This window comes from Haliaeetus leucocephalus, unplaced genomic scaffold, assembly GCF_000737465.1.
Source record: "Haliaeetus leucocephalus isolate CR32 unplaced genomic scaffold, Haliaeetus_leucocephalus-4.0 Scaffold151, whole genome shotgun sequence".
NCBI classification, from domain to species: Eukaryota; Metazoa; Chordata; class Aves; order Accipitriformes; family Accipitridae; genus Haliaeetus; species Haliaeetus leucocephalus.
Window position 1 is genome coordinate 7,435,668 of NW_010972587.1, and position 21,806 is coordinate 7,457,473.

The 21,806-nt window shown below is 36.7% G+C and overlaps 1 protein-coding gene across 1 annotated transcript in view; it reads right to left on the minus strand.

The window, feature by feature from the left end:
- PPFIA2 (protein tyrosine phosphatase, receptor type, f polypeptide (PTPRF), interacting protein (liprin), alpha 2) overlaps nt 1–21,806 on the minus strand; it is a 345,825-nt gene that overhangs the window by 62,770 nt on the left and 261,249 nt on the right. Inside the window, exons 8-10 of the mRNA XM_010561832.1 lie at nt 8,186–8,407; nt 5,789–5,935; nt 3,708–3,842 (exon numbers count right to left, since the gene is read on the minus strand). Of these exons, the coding sequence (XP_010560134.1) occupies nt 3,708–3,842; nt 5,789–5,935; nt 8,186–8,407 (504 nt within the window). The remainder of the gene's footprint in view (nt 1–3,707; nt 3,843–5,788; nt 5,936–8,185; nt 8,408–21,806) is intronic.

The window sequence follows — 21,806 nt, forward strand, 5'->3', positions numbered from 1 at the left end:
ATCATTTTCTCTCCCTTGTTCTCAGAGAGGTTTCTATCTTAACCACATCCGTTTCTTGCAGAACTTCTTTTCCCTGCTTTACATCCTTTCCACTCTAGACCACCTCCTTTCACTTCCTTGCAACTTCTTCCCTACTTAATGCAAACCAGATCCCCACATTGTCACAAAACAAGCATTGTGGCCCACATGCCTCCAACTTTCAAGTCATTTTTTAATCACCTTTAAAATAAGCTGAAGGTGTTACTATGCTAAATGTGGTTTGTGACGATTATGGTTTCCTCTTCTCCACCTCAGTGCTTCTCTAATGCAGCTAAAAAGCCCTGTCGGTATTTCTGGTGACCTGCATACAGGAATGATGGAGCCAAATGCTGACTGCTGTCTTGTGATCAGAGAAGTGACACAGTACCTCAGCTGCACAAGCACCTGAGGGGGAGAGTGGCTACTGTTGGGAGAGAGTGAATGGAAGTAGGTAGATGCTGGTTGTCTCCACTAGACCCCTCCTTGAATACGTGCAAGGAGAAAGCGTGCTTGACAGACTAACCATGTGGAGATTCTGGAAGCTCCAATGTCTGTCCCTTCTGAGGAAAATAAACATCTTACAGGATAAAGAAAGGTTTAGTTAATATTGGAGGGAGGTTCTTTCTACTACCAACTGCCTCTTCTCCAGGGCAGGCAAACAGACCAATACTGTGAGAGTGAGTACAAGGTGGCTCAATGAGTCATGGCAGTCTAAACCTTGGGATACATGCTGAGAGCTGTGCTACTTGTCATGACCAGACAGATACCAGTGCAACGGCCAGGCAGGACAGCACAGTACATGGGATCATGCTGTTCCAGGTTAGTCTGCCACAGGCTGACTAACCCTCCAGTTGCTCACCCAATGGGCAGAACACAGTGAAAACAAAACCAAAGAAAAGTTCAAATGATTCAGGTAAATTTATGGGTACTTATCTGAGTTCACTGTATAGTCCAAACTTTGGAAGTTCACTCCTTATGAACTAGTTTGGGCATGGAAAAGTAGCAAAAGACATTCACTAGCCCATATATATATAAAAGAAAAACAACTCATTTTAAAAACTGACACCGTAAGAGGATCTCATTCTCCATCCTTCTTTTGCAGAATCCCAACCCAGATTTATTATGAGGAAGAGTATAATAAATTGAATGCAAAATTGTAACATGCATATTTTAAACTTGGGGGGGGGAGAAAAATCGCATCAAAATCCAGAACATGTTTGTTCTGTTTTATATCCACATGTAAATAATTGGTCTTATATTTTACCCACAGTGAAGCAGTCATGGTTTCCAGTTATCCCATTCTACTTTCCTTTAAAAAACATGTAAAACATATTAGGCTTAACTCACCTCTTTCATATGATTGTAACCCCATTAATCTCAGAGAAGCCACTTTCATTGAGGTAGTACAAAAGAAAGGAGAATCAGTTTTGACTTTTTTGCAGTGCAGAAAGACTAGCTGATTCAGGGGGCTCATCTTTTACTTAGTATACAGGGACATGCAGTGACCATAGCTCAGGTAGGCAGACTTAAGGTAGTCTGAAGCCGGCTAATTTGAGCCCTACCGACAATGTGTATGCTGGCACAAAGCTCAACAAAGGCAAAATTAATTAAGTACTATTCAGCCCCTTAGGTAGGTCTTGCAGCTTTCACTGAATAGCTAGCGTGGTAACAGTATACCAGCTAGCTAATTTAAAACTAAAGTAAGCTGCAGTGACTACAGCGTCGTCCTTGATTCCGAGCTATGTTTATGTGATCCGTGAAAAGTACTGGACTTTAAGCTTCAGAGCTGTCAAACCAGCACTTTAATAAGCTCTACATTTTGCAAAGATGTTGTATACAAGATATATACAACATAGGCTTATTTGGCCTCTTGGCCAAATTCTGACCTTCTTCATGTCATTTATTCCAAGAAGACACAATTTTTAATAAAATAAATTTCTTCAGTTTTTCATGTAATCACAGAGAAATGAACAGAACCGACATTACAGTCTAGTATACTTCTTAGAGTTTCCTGCTTGGCAAAAACTTTGATAAAGTACATCATAGTGAAATGGAGTGGAGCACCAGCTCTGTTCACAGCTCTCTAACCACATCCCATGAAATAATGTAAGACGACAAACGGAGATGTATACTGCAGCTTTATGGTCACAACAACAACAATATCTCATGGAAATCTCTGAGTGCTCTGCATGGCTGAAATGGGATTTCTTCTTACAATATGTGTCATTAATATAAGTTCAAGGAAAAATGCAGTTGCAAGAAAAGACATGCTTGAGACTGCAAAATACTTACTGGTGCCTAATTGCTGGAGAAATTATTCAGGAAAAATCCTCTTAAAATAGAAAACAATATTTTTAAGCTACTGAGGGCATTAGAATATGTGATTATTTGTTGAATCACAAACAACTGAAAAAATGTTAAAATGCCAAGGGATTGCTCTTATGTGCACCTGAGTTTTTATTAAAATGCAATGATATTTATTTGGTATTTCATATAGCTCTCTTTTTGCTGATTCTTCTTTTTTTCCACCATTTTCAGTCTCTCTTTCAGATTCCCACCCATTCATATAAACCTAAAGTTGTCAGCACAAAATCTTGTTTACTGAATAATGATCTTGCCTTAATAAAATAAAATAAAAAAACCAAACCAAATGCCCCCAAAGCCTCTCTTTCTTTCTTTCTACTTCTTAACTAAATTACTTAAAAAAAATCACACTTTATTAATGAGCGGCTCAGCACTTAAGGCTTCACTATAAATGGAAAAACATGAGAATTGAAAAAAATCCATCAAATTTAAAAATAGCTAGGCACATAAATAGCTGGAAACATTCCTTGGCAATAGAGAAAGGAAAGCTTAGATAAATCAGAATGATATGTAATACAACCTCTTAAATGCATTTTTCTTTATTTGCCTGATTTTAAGAGATGAAGAATAAACATATTACGATTATATGTCTTTATGAAGCTGATAATACCTGAGCTATAGTATTAACTACATGCACACCTGAAAGTATTAGAGGCCAAATAGGAAAACCACACTACTGAAAAATTATTTTTATCTTATTTTTCTGCAAGAAAGCTGCCATATAATAAATTTATCAGAAAAAACAGTTTGAAGTCCTCTCAAGGATTCACATTTGTCTTTGCAGATATACGATACAAAGAATCATTCAAAACAAACCTTTTAAGTATGTACTGCAAGTTGTCTTCATTTGTGTTGTACAAATGATCCCAGCTGCCACTAAGATTTGATTTTATTGCACTTATTGGAATGAAAGTAATTGTTTCCAAATACATGGTGTATGAAAACATCCAGAAGAACTAAGTAAGTATAGGAATGAGACTTCCCCCCACCCCTCTCGCCTTAAATTAGAAACTCTTACACAGTAAAACGACTCCTCCTAGGATAAGTAACGCTCACATATATTGATAATAGATGACTCCTTTGTAAATATAGTCTAGGCTAACTTACAGATAACTACTTTTCCTATTACCAAAATGCTAAAAATTACAAACACAGTATTGAGACCATTCCTGGTTAAACTTGTGGCACATACTTATCAGGAAACGTTTTCTTCTTTCAAATCAGTTTGACACTACTTTTGTTTTGTCCTTGAGGTGAGGAATCGTGATGCAAATCAACATTAAACAACGGGGCTTCTGAAGTGAACCTATTTCTCAGGGCAGTACCTTAGTCAGAGCTGCAATTCTCTGAGCCAGTTCAGCCTCCACTTCGGGTAAGGTTTCAGCCTTCCTCATCGTCTGCTGCAGCTTCTGCTCAGCCAGCTCTAGCCGCTCCTGCAGCTGTCTGTTTTTGTCTTCCAGCTGAAGGCCAAAGACAGATAAACAGGTATAAAAAAAAAAATAATCAGAATCAAGATTTTCCTTCAGTTTCTTAGGTGTTGGGGAAGCGATCACAACTCGTTACATAGGCATAGACACTCCACAACCTGGGAGAGCTTCTTGGAGAGGTATTAACTCAAGCCTGGAACAGTGTAGGCTGCCTGTCTTGCTAATGATGAGTGATTTGAGGCTCAAGCAGCATATGGAGATGAAGAAAAGGAGCTGTAAAATGGCACTAATGCAGATGAACAAAAAGCTCCTCTGATCGACCTGTTGTTTCTCTGAGCAAATAAAAGTATTGGTGCCAGTAAAATGAGAATTTTCTAAATAGAAATATGGGGTCCATCTCATGGAAAAGTTTATATATGAGCTAAACTGGGAAAGAAGTAAAATTCCAGAAGGATAGAATTCCCAGCAAAGTTTCTGTACAAATTGCTAAATGCAATTTTCTGAACAAATACCAATCACATATTAGGAAATGTTAAAACTGACATTTCATTCATGATCATAACATGGTTGCTACTTGCTTAAGGCTGCAGCGATGTTGTTTTTTGTGAACCTACAATTAAGTCTGATTTTACGGAGGTGAAATTGATTAACCTGTGATAACCATTAAAGAGAAACAGGAGGACTTTTGATAACTGCAGTATTTTCTGGCCTACTGAGATGCACCACCTGATTAAGAATTTTTTAACAGCTTGATAAGTGTTTCCTGCTTTCCTGTTCATTCCAGGTTACAGAAAACATAATGAAAAAGGAGTGTGCTTTTAGATTTCTTTTGAACTCTTCAAAAGCATGAAAAGGCAGGCTTTTTGCATCAGAATGCTGCAAATCAACTTTAAGTCTGCCTGTATACATTCTAAGCCTAGTTCTGTTGATCACTGCTTTGAATAGGTAGACCTCTGCAGCACAGCAGGACTTACATTGGCAGCAATAAAAACTCAGATACAGGTACCTTACTTTTCCATTGCTGGGTGTTGGTGGTTTGGTTTTTTTTCTAACAATTGAAGATACCTCTTAAAATAGTCAAAGGTAGCTGGCAGAAGCTGGAAAGTTTGAGTTCCAATGCTTTAATTTCCCTGAAGAGTTAGTCACATACAAATATATACACACATACAGAGGGATGCGTGCACCTATATGTAAATATATCTGCATGCAACCATAGAAGCAGAGATTATCAGATCATACAGGCTTATTTCCCATATAGCATTTTATATTGTTTCGAGACATGATAGGTAAAAAAATAAAGAAGTCTAATACTGAGGCTGAGGAGGAATTTCATTTTTTACAGTTTGTATTATTTTCATGTCATGTTAGCTTTCTGTTCACATTGTATTCTTCAAATTACAAACCAGTGTTTTCTGTTCGCTTTACACTTCAGCTTTTGGAATCATCATGGAAAAAACGTACCATGAGAGAAAGCTGCACAACCACATTACACTCTTTTTTTAAAACATATTCATGGATAGTTTAGCTTTGTAAAATTTTATTCACATACTACTAATATGTGAAATCACTAGAATATACTGTATGCAAATTTTCATCTTTCCTGCAGAAGGGAATTTCTTATACTATTTTTTTATTTTAATTGTTATTAAATAAAATTCAGGAAATTGTTACATAAGAAACAAAAGATAATCCTTTACCTAGGTGATATGACTATGTGCATTTATGCAAGACACTATTAGAAACCACAGTTATTTTCCAGCATTGAATGTACACATTGATTTGGTATTCACGGCTGTAGTAGCTGATGTAAAGCTTAGAGATGCTGAACAACTTAGGGGGGTTTTTTTTTTTAGATTAACTGATCTGTTGATTAAAAATGAACAGATTAACCTAATGGAAACCTCCTACTGTAGATCTGCCCCCTTTTTTGCATTAATTTTCACTGTGTATGAAGAAAGCAACTAATGCAGATACTGCACCTGACGTAGGATGGCTTCCTTGTTTGCCAGTTCATTTTCCAGCTTATCGTTCATGTCATGTATGGAGGTGGATTCTCTCTGTGCACTGAGGTAGCGCTTCTCCAGCGTAGTTATTCTTTCTTCCATATCTTCCTTTTGTGCCATTGCCTAATGTGACAAAAAAAACCCATCAAGAACCATGCAATTAAAATGCTACAGAATTTTATGTCAGTTTAATTTTCATGCTAACAGTAGACAAGGATATAAGGTATGCTCAGCAGTAATTTTTCTGTTTTACAGAGAATTTATTTCCTTTGGGATTTCTTGCAACTACATTATTTAAAGAGGTAGCTGTTGAGTAGAGCAAACAGAAACAATCCTCACCTTTTGTGTATTTTTCTAGTTTCTATATTTTTCAGTGCAAAAACCCATAGCAAACCCAGCTCACATTTACTTGCTTGCTTCTTAAAAAGCAGCAGGCTTGATCAGAAAATAGAAAAACTGATACGGTTACATAATAGTAGAAACATAGTACAGTGATGTGGGGAAAAACGTATAGGCACATTTTTACTCTTTCTGCTAAAAATTTCTGCTGAAGTATATGTAGCAGACAGCCTGTGACATGTCCTGAAATTTGAGACAAACAAGTGACCATGATGCTGGGTACATGACATAACCAGAAGACATGGGTGTGTTACCCATATTATCCATATATGTTATGAATAGGATTCCTTTAAAATCTTGAGCTGTTTTTATTCGTGTATTACAAGCTGGCTCACTGAAGTCAATAGCTGTAATTTAGATAGATTATTCATTAGTCTGTCTATTACATTGTTTATTTCTCTTCAATTAATTTTAGTGAAAGCAGAAAATTTTATTAGTTTTAAACTTGTGCCTGGCTCTTGAGAAGACTTACATGTTGCCACATAATCTTTCACAGTGAAAATATTTACTGATGAGCATATCTTGCTGTTTGCATTATATTACATTATGAAAGCAGTGTTGAAGTAAGCAAGATTATTTTTCAAGACACAATGAACATATAAATAGATCCAAATAGCTAGTCCTAAAATGGACCATATCGAGGTGATCCTTTCGCATATTGCTGAAAAAAAACCCATTAAAAAACCTAATTACATATGCAATTCATTAAAAAAACACAGAAAAAAAATTCCAGTAATTTATCCAGTACTAAACTACCCTTCTTGTTACAGGTATTTCATTTTCCGTGTTGGGAAGACTATCTTTTGTGGCAGTACGAAATAATGAAGACAGGCACTTCCACCTTTACAAATATATTTCAGGGCAGATTTTGCACTGACATTTGGCAATTATTCTACATGCAAATGTATTAGTGGCCACTCTGCTTAGGAAGCGAAGGGCTAAAAGCAAGTAAGCCTGTAGCTGGCGTGATGTGGTATTTAAGAGAGAAACAACAAGTGGCAATCAAGCATTTGTGAGACAGCAATATTTGTCAACAGGTAAATGAGAGTGGAGATATCGGAGATCCCTAGTGATATGATGTAGCAGTGGTGGGAAAGGAGAAACATATCAGTGCAAACTATTCTTTGTAACCAGATAAAAATGATACAATACTTAAAAGAGGCAGAGTACAAAGATGTGAAGACACTTTGAGGCTGTGTCGGGCATCAGAAGTTCTGAAGTAACATTTCTTCCAGAATACTAGAAATAACAGGTTAAATATATACATACAAATCCATATACACACACACAAATCCATATGAAATACCTATATTGTAGGAAGCAGGGTAACAGAAAGATAACTACTCTAATATCAAAATACTGAAATAGATTCTAGAAGCCAGCCATCCACCCACACATATTGAGAACATCCACGTAAGAGAAAATACTCGGGAGCGCTCTGGAGTACTAAGGAGCACCACAAATTTAAGAGGAGGAAAGAAAGGAAAACTGAATTATATATCTCTTTATTGAGAGAAGGGAATAGAATATTATAACAGAGGTAATGAAGTTACCACACAGGAGTAAATATTGTAATTGATTATATAAATAACATCATTTTATAAAACAGCCCAGGAGTTTTAAAAATGTACTTCAGACTGTCTACCTGACCAGCATCTCTATTTAGCAGAGTTCATCTTAAAAACTCGAAATAGCTGAAAACTTGCCAGAATGCACTGTAGTAAAGCTAATCCACTAAGGAGTTGGCCTTCCTCCTATTAGAGTTGCACACATACACACCCACTTTTATGAACACAGTTTTATAAAGAGATTTCCAGCATTATTTCTTAATGTAAATTTTGTGTTTCCTATGTACACGGGCTTTTATCAGTGCTCAGCTTTTGCTGCCCGTATTCACTGGCCTCGGGCAGTCTGTAGTTGGTATCACAGGAACAACAGCCAAGAAACATGAGGTGAGTGTGGTGAATTCCTTACCTCTCTAATGTCTCTCTGATATTTACTGTTCATTTCCTCTGTTTTAATGAGCTCCTTTCTGGTGGTCTCTGCTTCCTGCTCTACCTCTCCCACCCGGGAAGATAGTGCAGCCAAACGCTCCTTCATTTGTGCCATTTCATAGTTTTGCTTTTCCAGTAGCTCCTGAAGTTCAACAACTTGACTGGCTTCATCATTTGAGTCGATGGAGCCATTTGATAGGCGCTGTTAACACAGAAATGACATCATTTATTAATTATATTTTAATGTGGACTCTATCTAAAGAATTTCTAAAGCAAAGACTATTTTAAAAATTACAGAAGCATCTAGGAAGAGAAAAACACAATAATTTTCATTAGATTAGATTGATAGGATAGGTAAGATAAAACATTATCTTACACATCTACATTAGGTACATAAGACAGGTGTAGTAACAAAAAAATTGCAAAAGATTAGTATTCATTCATATCAAGGGATTCCAGAATGTAACATCACAGGGAGAAGTAAACATTTGCATTAAGAGCAGAATACTATACAAAAATAGCTTTAGTTTGACATTATGAGTATTCAAGTACAAATTGCAACAATACTACTCCTAAAAAGCACCAAATGACATGAATACATCTTAGCTCAACTTACACCGCATTTAAATTTAATCAGTCTATTTCATTTGCAAGATAGGCCATGCTGCAGACAGAAAGCAACACAAATAAATCACAAACTGACTGTACCAGAAAGTACTTATGAACATTACTTTGCTTAATGGCTTTAACAACATTCCTTCCCCAATCAGCCATAAAATTAACCCAGATCAAGACCACCTGCCCTTCTGCGGATCATTGAATAAAATTATTTTACTCTAAAAATTCATTACATCAAATAACTGAGTTCCAAAATTGCTTTCTTTATACTGGTTAATTATATTATCTTGACATTTTATGTTAGCTGCTGAGCCATCATTGATCTACTTTCAGGACACCATGGTAAAATGACAACAGCAATTTAAAAACTTATTTACACTCAGTTTGTGATTTGGAAAGTGTTCAGTTAGTCTACTTCAATCAAAATCCCATTAATATGCAGCAATCACATATGTAAACAAAATAGTACTCAAAGAGGGCAAAACATTCTAACCATCATACTTTATTCCACTGTATAAATTTGAGATAGCTTTTTAATCTATGATAACTATAATCTGTTTCACAATTATAGTCTCATACGGCAATTTTAGCGGTTGTCACAGATGAACAAATTTTACCTTTCATTGAATTTGCCCTCCCAAACAAAAGAAGCTCAAACAAGAACTTGAAAATATGCTATGCCAGCAGAAGCAAAAGGCATCCTGTATATGATGCTGATTCAAACGCATTTTCTGAATTAGTGAAAGGAGCAGGAACATCCCATGCCCCTGAGGAATTCCCTACAGAATAAGCTGGGAGTCAGAACTGCAGCATCTTCTCTATTACTGTTTTTGTGAAGAATGTCCATGTCCCTCATCTTTTCTTTTTCTTTTTTTTTTTGTAATCTGGTCGAATTTTTTGTGCTGAAATATTTCCTGGTGTTCAAAGAGTTTCCCGTTGATGATGCTGTGTATTAATCACAATCCATTTGTAAATAAACAATTAGTTGAATGCTTATAATAATGAAATCTATGTTTTGAATAGATCTCTGTTAATTATTACCTGAAGCACTAAGGGAAATCTTCTCAAAAGAGCACGCACAGAAAAAGTTTCAAAGTAGATATTCTTAACTGTCATACCCCTACACTACCCAAAATCCCCAATATATGCAAGAAATAGTGTCAAATCAGTACAGAGGAGTGGAAAAAGAAAGTACTCAAAGTAAGCTGAAACAATTGGGAAGTTTTTAAAGGATGGCAGGAACATTAAAGGAAACTTTCTAACCAGTTGAAACATTCTAGCAGAGCAAACGAAAAATGTAGATGGTCCCCAGATCTGGCTTACAAGTTAGTCATTTAGATAAAGCCTTCAACAAATTTTGTGATGCTGCCTATCAAATGTGGTCATGAAAAAGCTACATATGGACACATTCCTTAATTTCAATAATTTCACATAAAAGCACCTACTAGCAATGGCTATTTTTCCTTGAAAAAAGAAATGTGGCAAATAACTAATATGCTCCAATGATTTGCCTTTTTTTTTTTTTTTACTAACTGGTTTATCCAAGAAAAGGTAGTCCACCTGTTTCTATCACATTTACTTATTTAGACCACAATGCTGCAGAAATGGTATCCTCATATAGTTTTGACTTCATCTTTTTTGCTTTCTGCAGATACAACAGGTACACGCAGCAGCAATGCGTACACGCCTGCGACTCATGCCATCAGGGTCTCTGCTCCCTCCTCTGTCCCCTTCCACGGGTTTCTCAGCCAGATGAGAAATCTGGTTGGCATCAGTCTGAAAGACCTCATACAACTCCAGACGTCTTTGCTTGGGCTAGTTCAGAGCAAACAAAGGTAAATAGCAACTACATCTGTACCCAGCAACGTAGCACTTGTTTTCCTCATCGCTGGGAACAGCAACAGCAAGAGGAAGGTCTGCTGCTGGTTTTTGGAGGGCTTTTTTTGGTGGTATATCACCACATACCAGATAAGTAACAGAGAAATCACAGTCCATACTAAGGGTTTCAGAAATACCCTTACTTCATAAAGAAAGCTTTTACACTCAACCAAACATAGCAAAGCAAGCTAGGAGGAGAAACAGAAAGGAGATGAAATAATCGCCAAGTAAATCTGATGACAGTGATGGTATTAACTACAGCAGAGGTGGCATACTGCAGAGGAAATCAAAGTTCAAAAAATATCCTGTAGGACCGAGTGCCATAAAGGGTAATAGGGATTAAACAAAAAATGCCTGGGGATGGGCAGCGGGGGGGGAATACCTTTGAATTGCTTATGGTCTGTGGAAATGGAGAAGGGAAATAAATGTTCATGTTCCCTACCGCTGAACAGTATGAAAAGGAAACCAAGACCCCTGGTATCAGATTTTCTTTCTTTCAAGATCCAAAAAGCACAGCCATAAGGCATTCTGCTGCTTGTATAGGAGCGCCAGCAGGGAGAAGGACAGCAAATTGGGTAGCACATAACAATAACTCCCCCCCTTAAATTGTTGCTTCTCTCCCCTATTCTCTCTGCTATGAAATAATAAAAGGAAAACCAGCAGCAGACTGGTTTAGTAGTAAAATAAGAACAATGGTAAAAGGAACAGCGGGAGAAAGTGTAAAACAAGACTAAACCAGAATATTGTAGCCTCTGTTAATCCATTTCATATTGCCCTTTCAATTAGGCCTTAGCAATAGTACCGAAGGCAAACTGAGTGGAGGTACACTTAAGTTCAAGAAAAAGAGTAAGGACACCAGACTACAGCAGTTAGCAAAGAAATTGTAAAATTGTCCCAGGCAAAATACTTCTCCGTTTTATTTTGTAGAAAGAACCTTACAGTCAACTACATATGTAACAAAATATACACAGGAACCTAGTTTTATAAAGGCAAACCCCAAGAACAGTAAAAAGCACCTCCAAGTGATATTTTCTCTCCAGTTCGAAAACATCAGATATATTTGGTCTAAATACTATCAACCAGCAATTAATTACATATTTTGTGCTAGAATTTAACCCGAGAGAGTGGTGAGAAGGAAAAAAAGAATATCTCACAGGGTTACCACTGAACAACCAGGAGTGGAGATAGGATTCATTTACTTGATAGAACTCCTCATCAGTGCCTGAGAAGTTTGTGGTAGTATGAGCACAGGTGATTCACATGGTGCCCACGCACATAAACATTTCCATGCCTGAGGACTACATTAAGCTCTGTCTAACCAAAAGGTACCATTGAATAATTAAAAATAATCTTAAAACTCAGAAGTCTGGTCTTTCAGAATTCCTAGAACAACTAGTATTTTTATGGTATAAGCACTGTTTTTGTTTTGTTTTGTTTTTCTTTGTGGTATTTTGTTTGGTTGTTTTTTTTAAACCCTAGGAGTGTGTGCCTTATGTCTACTCTTTACTAAGACACTCTCTAAATTCTTTTTTTAAAGAGTACTGGCAAGTTCATTGCACCACAAATTCCTAGCGTCAAAATTGAAGTCCTCACCATGTTCTCAAGTCAGTATAACGTCATTGTGGTTTCTGAGAGTTCATGCTGAACAAATTTCTCTCAGGCTCTCTCCTAATGTTCAAGGCAACTGTCTGTATTAGTTAGGCTAGCTACCTTTGGCAAATAGCTTAACACAGACTTCTGACACTACGTTACACTAAAGTTATGTCAGTTATGAGTTATCTTTAAAAACATGAAAACCTTTGTTAAAAGCACCCTTTTGATTATACATATTTTTCTTGACATGCAACATAAAATCTAACATTAAAATGGCTTTTCAAAGGTCTGCATATAGTAAGTTCTATTTGCTAACTATGCAAAGGTACATTTGCCCATATAAATATTGTAAATACATGTAAGCAAAGAACACAAGTTTATGCAAGTTCTCTCTGAATCTTTTAACATGCCAAATCAGGGCATTTTATTTTTTTCTTTTTTTTGCCAGTATGAAGTTGGACAAGAAAGCAATGATCTAAAGCATACATAAAAAATAAAGCAATGGATACAAGCTAAGGTTCAGCAGGTTCAGTTGTTTTTAGAAAAATCACAATATTAGAATGGTTAAAAAAAAAAGACAAAATTGTTTCTAAGTAACAGAATGTCATTGCTGCAGAAGCTCTTGGAGCCTGGACTATACTGTTACCTGCCTCCAGATATGACATATCCTCATATCTGCCATGAGCCTGTGACCCTAATACTCATGGTGACTGGACTTCAAGATCCCTTTTTTACTCCCTGTTATTCATCACTGACTCACTTCATTTTGTGACACTTCTCCCCTCCTCTTCCACTAAGGCAGGTGCCAGCTGTTGCTCTATAAAATATGGATGTATTTAGCCAGTTGCTCTGACTTTTAGTCAGTCAGCTGCTGCTACGGCAGCTGAGATATGAGAGCTTTCCTGTACTTCACATGCAATATACAGAACTTTGATGGTATAAATCACTAGAAATATTTTCTAAATACCACATGATCAGTAGTAGTACCAATTTTAAAATCTAAGTTATATTTAGACTGTCTTTGAACCAACGTTAAGTCCTACGAATCATACATATATAGAAAATTCAACATGAGGAAGAGTAGGAAAGAAATGGCAATATAAAGTTTAAAAACTTTAAAAACAGGTGGTTTGGGTTTTGGGTTTTTTTTTAAGGCTTTAAAAATGGTTAGGCAGAGAAATTGGAAAATTTTGTCCCAAATCCCAGAGAAATAAGATTATTTTTAGCTCTGTAGTGGTGGAGATGTTCTGTCTGACTTAGAAAAGCTGGCCACAAAGGCCAGATCATCAGGGGAGAGACAGAAATACCATATATTTCTCAGGTTAAATAAACTTCTCTGAATTCTGTAGTATGGAAATACTAAAAAGGAAGTAATATAATCACCAAAGGAAGCTAAATTATACACTTCAGTTGACTTTATGAAAGAGTAAAATGTAATGCTACAAAGAGTAATGTTTACTGATGCTGTTTGAGATGTAAGAATAAACAAATAACAAGTTGCCAGAAGCTGCTTTTCACTATAGTGTAGAGTTTTTCCACCCCTATTGCACTCACATGTCTCATGCAAAAGGTTTAAAAGAAAGTGATAAGAACACAGATACATAGCTATGTGATAGCCCAATCAGAAGCAACAACTAAACGAGCAAAAGCAATATGATCATAATCTGTATAATCAACACACAAAACAGAATGTGAAAAGCTGTGCCAAAAACAATAGCATTACACCTAAGCTGTCACAGTAATTTCTAAGTGGCTGGTTGATTCTTTATGTTTGAAGGCTATGATATTTCTCTAGGTTGTTCTACGTCTTTTGGTCTGTGTCAGGCAGTAATCTCACAATCATTAGAGGTCTCCTCTACAGTTACTCTGAATTTTCTCCAACTTCTAATCTGCTATCAAAACCAATGTTCTCTCAGCTGAAATATTTCTTCCCCACCCCAATACTGATGCAAAAATAGCTACCTTCTCCGGGACTTTTCTCTTCAAACCTGCTCACTTTCTTGCTCTTTCTACCAAGCCATCAAAAGACTCCAGTTTTTACTACTACTTTAAAGATCTGGAATAACTCTGCTACCTGATCAACTTTCAGCTCTTATTCTTCTTTCTGATGCCTGCAATCACCTGTCACGCGTTATTCACTTTGCAAAATGGCATGGGGTGGGGGGTGGCGAGGAAGCTTACTTGACAGGTGGGCATTTTTCTTCTTGTTGCTGGCCTCTTCCAGAATGCCTGCCTATTTCAATTTTGCACTATTAGAAGAGTTTCTGAGATCTTACACAGGAGAAGGAAATCAGTTCCCGCTTCTTTATTATAAGGACTAGTTAGCTGCCCAAACGAAATTATACATGCAAACCCTGCTCCCATTTGCCTTGACTAACTCCTTTTTCTTATTAGTCTCACCAACCTACCACTAGAAATGACTGGCCTGGCAACTCCTTGCCAAAAATCATCCAGCAAAGGTCAGTCAGCCAATACTGTCAGCTAGCACAGTGCTTGAAGTGTAAAATTCCCCTGCAAAGATAATGAGACTTTTAAAAGCAGTGTTTTAACAGGCTTGATAAGTACAAGTATATAGGGGTTTCCATTAGGCAAAAAGGAAAAGAAGTTTATATGACTGAAAGACAAATTAATTTATATGAAACAAAGAGCTGAAACAGATCAAGAGCTGATTTCTTAAAAAAGTAAAGATCTGACTGAGAAGTTTATTGATTTATCATGTAAATAATGCATAAGTAATGCAGCTTTTCGGTATAATAAAATCCCTATGCTATAAAGTTGAGCACTAAGTATTCATAGTCATGCAGACATACTAAACTATTAAGCAGAACAGTACTTACAAAATATTTGCCTAGACCTTTTCAGAGAAAACATTACATACTTCCCCCAAACTTACTCCTTAGATTCACAAAGACTTCTACTCCCAGCTGCAGCTTTTATCCATATTTCCTTTCACTCTGAAAACTCCTCACCTCCCCAGGTGTGCCAAGCCATCAAGCTTCATTAAGTCTCCCTCAGCACATGCTTCTTTAATTAACTTTATCAATACTAATCCAGAAAGAGATGATTGGAAAGCCAGAAAGATATCTGCATTGCTTGGAAACAAACCCACCATCTGGTTATCAAATGTATTTTGTGTCTGAAGTGTATTATTTCTCTAATTCAGAATGTGAATGCTTTGGGGCAAGGATCATGTCTCCCACTATTTTTTATACATCATGCATTCTGACTGCATTCAGTAACAGCAAAACAAAAAGTTCTTACAGCAAACTTTCTCTAAGTTACAAACACCCTACAAACTGGTTGGTGTTCAATCCTTACTAAGTCCTCTTTTAAACTGGTCTGTCTGATGAGGGCTCCACGTGTCCTGCCTTCACTCCTTTCTCTGCCATTCCACTATGCTGCCAGTTAAAAGGAAAGATTTTTTATCTATTCATTCAAAAAAAGGAGCACACATAGAAATTAATAAGTAAAAACTGAAACTGAAAGTTTTGTTCTGCAGTTTTCTACTAACCCTACAAAGTGATCAGAAAAGTGAAAAATAGTCAAGTTCAAAAGTGGAACAGATTCTGATGATTGCTCTGAAAGCGATCTGCTACTTTTACTATATTATTTCATTTTAATTGTATTTGATCTGCACTCTGAACATTTTAGCGCACTGTTTGCTCCTACAGGATACAATGTCAATGTCTTAACAGATTTTAATATTCATAAACTACCAGCATTTGATTTAATTATTGGAATAAGTTAGTGTTATGAGTAAGAAGAAAAAATGTGATTCTTAAATAAGCTGAATGTGACTGCCTGAGGTATATTATAAGGCAAAACACCCCAAGCTGTTAGAAGTAATTATGTACAGCTCTGAGTTCCTCATAAAATGTACCTTTGTTTATTTAGGAGAAAAAGGTCTTTGTTGCACCAGAACTATCAGACTGTTTTACATATCCTGGTATATGTATCTGTTTCCATATGCCTAAAATATTCTGGTTAATTTTCCTGACGGGAAGGGAACAACTATGCTGGTAAAACTGCCCTTACTATGGGTAAGACCAGTGTGGTATACTTGTTAGAAAAAGTAGGTAAAACCACAAAACTAGTTAATGAGTTTTAATGGTACAGTTATGGATCTTGGAATAAGGACGAGTTCCCTTTTTAGCAGGTTATAGGTAACATAGTGTCGTGGTTTAACCCCAGCCAGCAACTAAGCACCACGCAGCCGCTCACTCACTCCCCCCCATCCAGTGGGATGGGGGAGAAAATCGGGAAAAGAAGTAAAACTCCTGGGTTGAGATAAGAACGGTTTAATAGAACAGAAAAGAAGAAACTAATAATGATAATGATAACACTAATAAAATGACAACAGTAGTAATAAAAGGACTGAAATGTACAAATGATGCGCAGGGCAATTGCTCACCACCCGCCGACCGACACCCAGCCAGTCCCCGAGCGGCGATTCCCTGCCCCCCCCTTCCCAGTTCCTAAACTAGATGGGACGTCCCATGGAATGGAATACACTGTTGGCCAGTTTGGGTCAGGTGCCCTGGCTGGGTATGAGAAGCTGAAAAATCCTTGACTCTAGTCTAAACACTACTGAGCAACAACTGAAAACATCAGAGTTATCAACATTCTTCGCATACTGAACTCAAAACATAGCACTGTACCAGCTGCTAGGAAGACAGTTAACTACATCCCAGCTGAAACCAGGACACATAGTGACGTATGAAATATTAAAAAAAAATAAAGGCACCAAATAGGGACAAACAGGCTTTCTATTTTACTAGCGTTTACAAGTTGCAGTTACAAATGTCAGCATTGAAGTTGAAAAATAGAAACAGTGTGCTTCCAAGGAGAAACACCCTGATTTACACTGTACCTAAACACTTAGCTTTCATGCCTTCAGTGTAACAGAAATCCACGCTAAAGTGCTTTGTCAAGCAGGAACCCTCCTAAACATACAAGGCATCTTTGAGGATAAAAATAGTCATTCCCCAGGACAATTCATCTCTGATACAAATCCATTAACTTCAGAAGAATTATAGCAAAGATTTGTCATATGTTTGAACTAAAAGATGTGGTATGGAACTTACTGTGGAATATTCTCCTATACGGGCCAGAAATAGGCAATGACTTTTGAACCATCAAGGAAAGAGGTCATTATAAGTGAAGGGGATACTTTTATGGTGGACATTTAAGGTATACCAACATCAGAAGATTCAATGTTTTTAACAAGCAACTTCAATCCTTCCCAGTTTGCATATGAGCATTCCTGAAAGCATTCCATTTTACTGAATAATTCAATTTCCATGGTTCTTATGGAAGCGGAAATAAATACCAGTAGGAAATAGTGACTTTATTGGAAAACTACTTATTCCTAGTATCTTATTTTTGGGGGTCCAGCAAGCACCACTTTAAAGGGACAGGATTTATAGCAAGAAATGAGAGCTCACTGTGCTTCCTATCAGCATCTGAGACTCATTCCTATTTCTTGTTCCAGTTACATACGGTAGATGGTACGTGAGATTCGGCCACAGGTTCAGGCATCCCAATATGTCTTTAAATATACTAGTTACTGTTTTAGTAAGGAAAATAATTTATTTAGGGTATCTTGACAAATTATCCTTCAAACATTGTGGGAAAAGATTTCCTTCCTCCAACCTGAACATGATCATTGATTGGATATAGATGAAAATGATTGCTAGTTCAAAATGGCAAATAAAAGTAGAGACATTGGATTCCTCACATACCTCATTACTTCATACACTTACAAGGACTTTTATATTGCTTTTTGATAAAAACCAGAAGGAATCATACCAACAAAATTTTATGGGAAACAGCACAATGTGTTATGAGTTAGATGGGCAAATAATCTTACGCTGATCTCAGGTATGTACAGGTTTTTTTCTTCCAAACAAAAATATTAGCCTTTGCATAGTCATTTGTCTGAAAAAAAACCCCTAACTGGTGAAGAAGTGAAGTTCCATAAAAATACATGAGGTTTTTATACTTGTAATTTAGACTCTCTCTCTCTTGATATTCATATTTTGTTTATAATATGAATAATAAAACTACTCCAAGTGACTTCAGATAGGACAGGAAAAATGTTTCTGGTACAGTTCTACACATAACAAAATAGAACTTGGAAAAAAAAAGCTTGCATAGGAATAATCCCAAATATTTGTTTTGATGGATTTTCTCTAAAACCTGTCACAGTTTTGAACTGAGAATAAAAAGTGCTTGCTTAACTGGATCATTGGTATGCCACAATTTCTTTATTTTCTTTTTCCTTTGAAACTTTTCTTACAGATTCAAACAATTAATATGATTTCATTATTTCACATAAAAAAAATTACACTGATACATGGCAATGAGGGCCAATTCTGGAGTTTTGCATATTCTTGGATTACTCTACATACTTATTAATTGTTTCTCATATGTATTGCTTGTCTTTGTTTCGTTAATTTTATCATTGGAATACTTTTTGTCTATTTTCTCTATTTTAAAGTTCCCTTTAGCCTTCATACACGAGAACTGGCCATGTAGTTGTCAATGAGAAGGATATATGCCTTGCTTTAGCATCTCATAAGACTGCTTTTGTATTCAGAATTCTGAAGCAATTACTGAATATATTATCATTTTTATTGGGAATTAATATGTTACTGTTGGAAGCCTTAGTGCTTCAGAGGACAGTGCTTGTGATTATAGAATTTAAAGCGATGTTTCAGCTGCCCTGTGACACAATCATAGAGCTGGCCACCTAGCCCACCACCTTCTTGGCACTGTACCCTGTCTCAAATGTAGGTTATTTCTCCTAAAAATCCTAAAAAGTTTCCAGTTGTGGAGACTCTACCTGATCTCAGCAGTCTGTTCTAGTGTTTCATTGCTTTCACTAGATTGATTGACTGATTCTCTTTATATCTGAAGGTACATTTTATATATTTGAAGATAATAATTCTGTGTCCATTAGTCTCTTCTTCTCTAGGCTTTCAGCCTACATCTTCAAAATTCTTCTCACAGGTTATGTTCTCTAGATTTCTGATTGTTTCTATTGCCATCTTCTGAATTCTCAAGACAGTCCACATCTCCCTCAAGAGTGGGACCCAAAGCTGGATACAAGACTTCAGCTGAAGCTTTATTGGTGCCAAGGAAGGTCCAGGAATATTTCATGTTCTGCAGGTTCAAGTTCTGTTTAGCTATCCCACCGTGGCATTTGCCTTTATACTGTTGCTCTGTTGTATTTTTATCATCCACATTAATCCCCAGAACCATTTCTGTAGAATTATTACAATCCCGTTTCCCATATCATGTAGGTGTTATGTTTCTTCATTCCAGCCTTCCCACACCTTGTATGAATTCCTAAAGAATAACTATGAGGTTTTATCAGAGGGCTCTTTCCATATCAAGGGATGAAGCTTATTCCCTACCTGGGTTTGAGATCCTACCTCAGTCACCGGCAATTACACCACCCTAGGTTATCTTCAGTGTAGGTCCTACCTTCTGAATAATTCTGCTTATTGCTCATAAGACACTTAATCCATTTCATCTTCCTACTTTGTGATTTATAGTAGAACCTTATCTGAATGGATAGCAAGTTATTCCTACTTAGTCTTCTACCAGATGATAACAATCTTTTTCTACATTGCGCCGTTAACACCTTCTTCACTGTTTGTACCACTGCAGAGCTTCATATCTGCCCAGCTTCTTTCCTTTAACATCCCTGCATGCATCCTCCATTGGTATCATCTTGATCTCTAATGCTGTTCAGTCCCACCTTTGCAGCTTCCCTACCTGCTTCCTAATAGATTTCCCAATGGGCACTTCATTCACTGGGAATTCTGCCTTTCCTGGCCTGCCCTTGTGGGGAAATCAGGCTATTGTCCTTACAGATCAAGTGAAGGATCTGGGTGGTGGCAAGTGGTGTCCAGTGGTCACAGATCTAGGCAGGAGAATATCTGATAATAGAAATGGTTGCATCTTAATTCCCACATCAGGTGATCTTTCTCAGGTTTTTTTTTAAACAACTTTTAAAAATCCTTTAAAGCTCTTCTGTTTGTGCAAGTGGGCCTCTCCGCAAGTTTCTGTATTTGCTAGCTTTTAAATTTCTCTTGCTTAAATGATATAGTTTAGAAGCTTTATTGCCATAGAGTAGAAATTTTAACCTACCTGGTCCAGGTCCCCCCTAGAGAATATGTGTGACCTTACGTGTTTAATGACCTGGCATCCACCTGCCAATGAAAGCAACTCACAGTGTGATCTAGAGTCTGTTCCAGTCACAAAAAGCTAGACCCAAGAGGCTCCTTGTTGGTTTTTTTGTTGTTTTGTTTTAAATCAGGATGATTCCATGTTGAAATCCCTAATACTTTCCTACAGCAGATATCTTACAAGGTTTGGAATTCTGTGAAAGCAGAATTAAAAGCCGTTCACTCTTTCTCTTAGAATTTTTGCTTTGGTTTTTGTTTTTTTGGTTTGTTTTGGTGGTTTTTTTTTTTCTTAAGTAATAAATATTCATAGTTAATACTTCTCATTACTTCTATTTTACCATTATTTTCTTTTGAGATGTTTCATTTATACTTGATAAGGAGTCTCCATTTATGATTACACCCTGTCACCATTAATAAGATTTCTCTTTCTTAAAGATTAACTAGCTTGATTTCCCTTACTGCTCATTTAAAAAAAAAAACCAACTATGTACTGAGCCATTGCTTTATAGAAATCAGTTTATGGTACAGTAGAACAATTTCCTTTTGAACCAATTTTTTTGTCTCATAAAAATATATATACATAAACTACTTTCTACAAAATGCATAAACTCTCATTTTAGCATTCTTTGATTTTCAGGTTCTGGAGTGGGTTGTTTTAATTCTCAATTTTCCCTATTAGCTTTTTCAGAATTTTGCTAGTATCAGTGTAGATAAACAGACTAATGCAACTTCGGTCATACTGTTTTGATTATTGGCATGACATTAACTTTTCAGTTTTCTGGCAATGTCTCATTTTTCCAAGATTTTTTGAAAAAGAAAATGAATGGCCCAGAAAAGTTCTTGGACTGTTCTTTCTGTCCTCTTAAGAGGAAGTAGCCTAAAGTATATAGTAACAACTTTTAGCACCAATTCTAAACATTGAAGGAATAAAAAATATTTCTGTGTTGCTGTGGAATGCAGTCAGATTATCTTGCCTTTTTTCCCCCGAGTATAGTAATAATTCCATCCTGATGCTACAAATGAGCTGAAATCTATGGTGACATCTTTTTCCTAAATACACAAGAAGTTATTCCAGCTTCAGAATGGATGTTAAACTTTGCCACACCTAAATCTCAGAAAACAGTCCAGTCTTCATATTTTCCATGTTAGCCATGGTGGCTAACTCTTTCTGTAGGTAACTTTTACCTGAGGAATCCTCTAATTGCCTATAGCAGTTTGGGACTACCCGTTCTGGGAACCTAGGCAAGCTGTACTTCGATGTCTGCATAGACTTTACCATGTCTGTGTCTCCTGGGAAGTCCAAGAAGATATGGATGA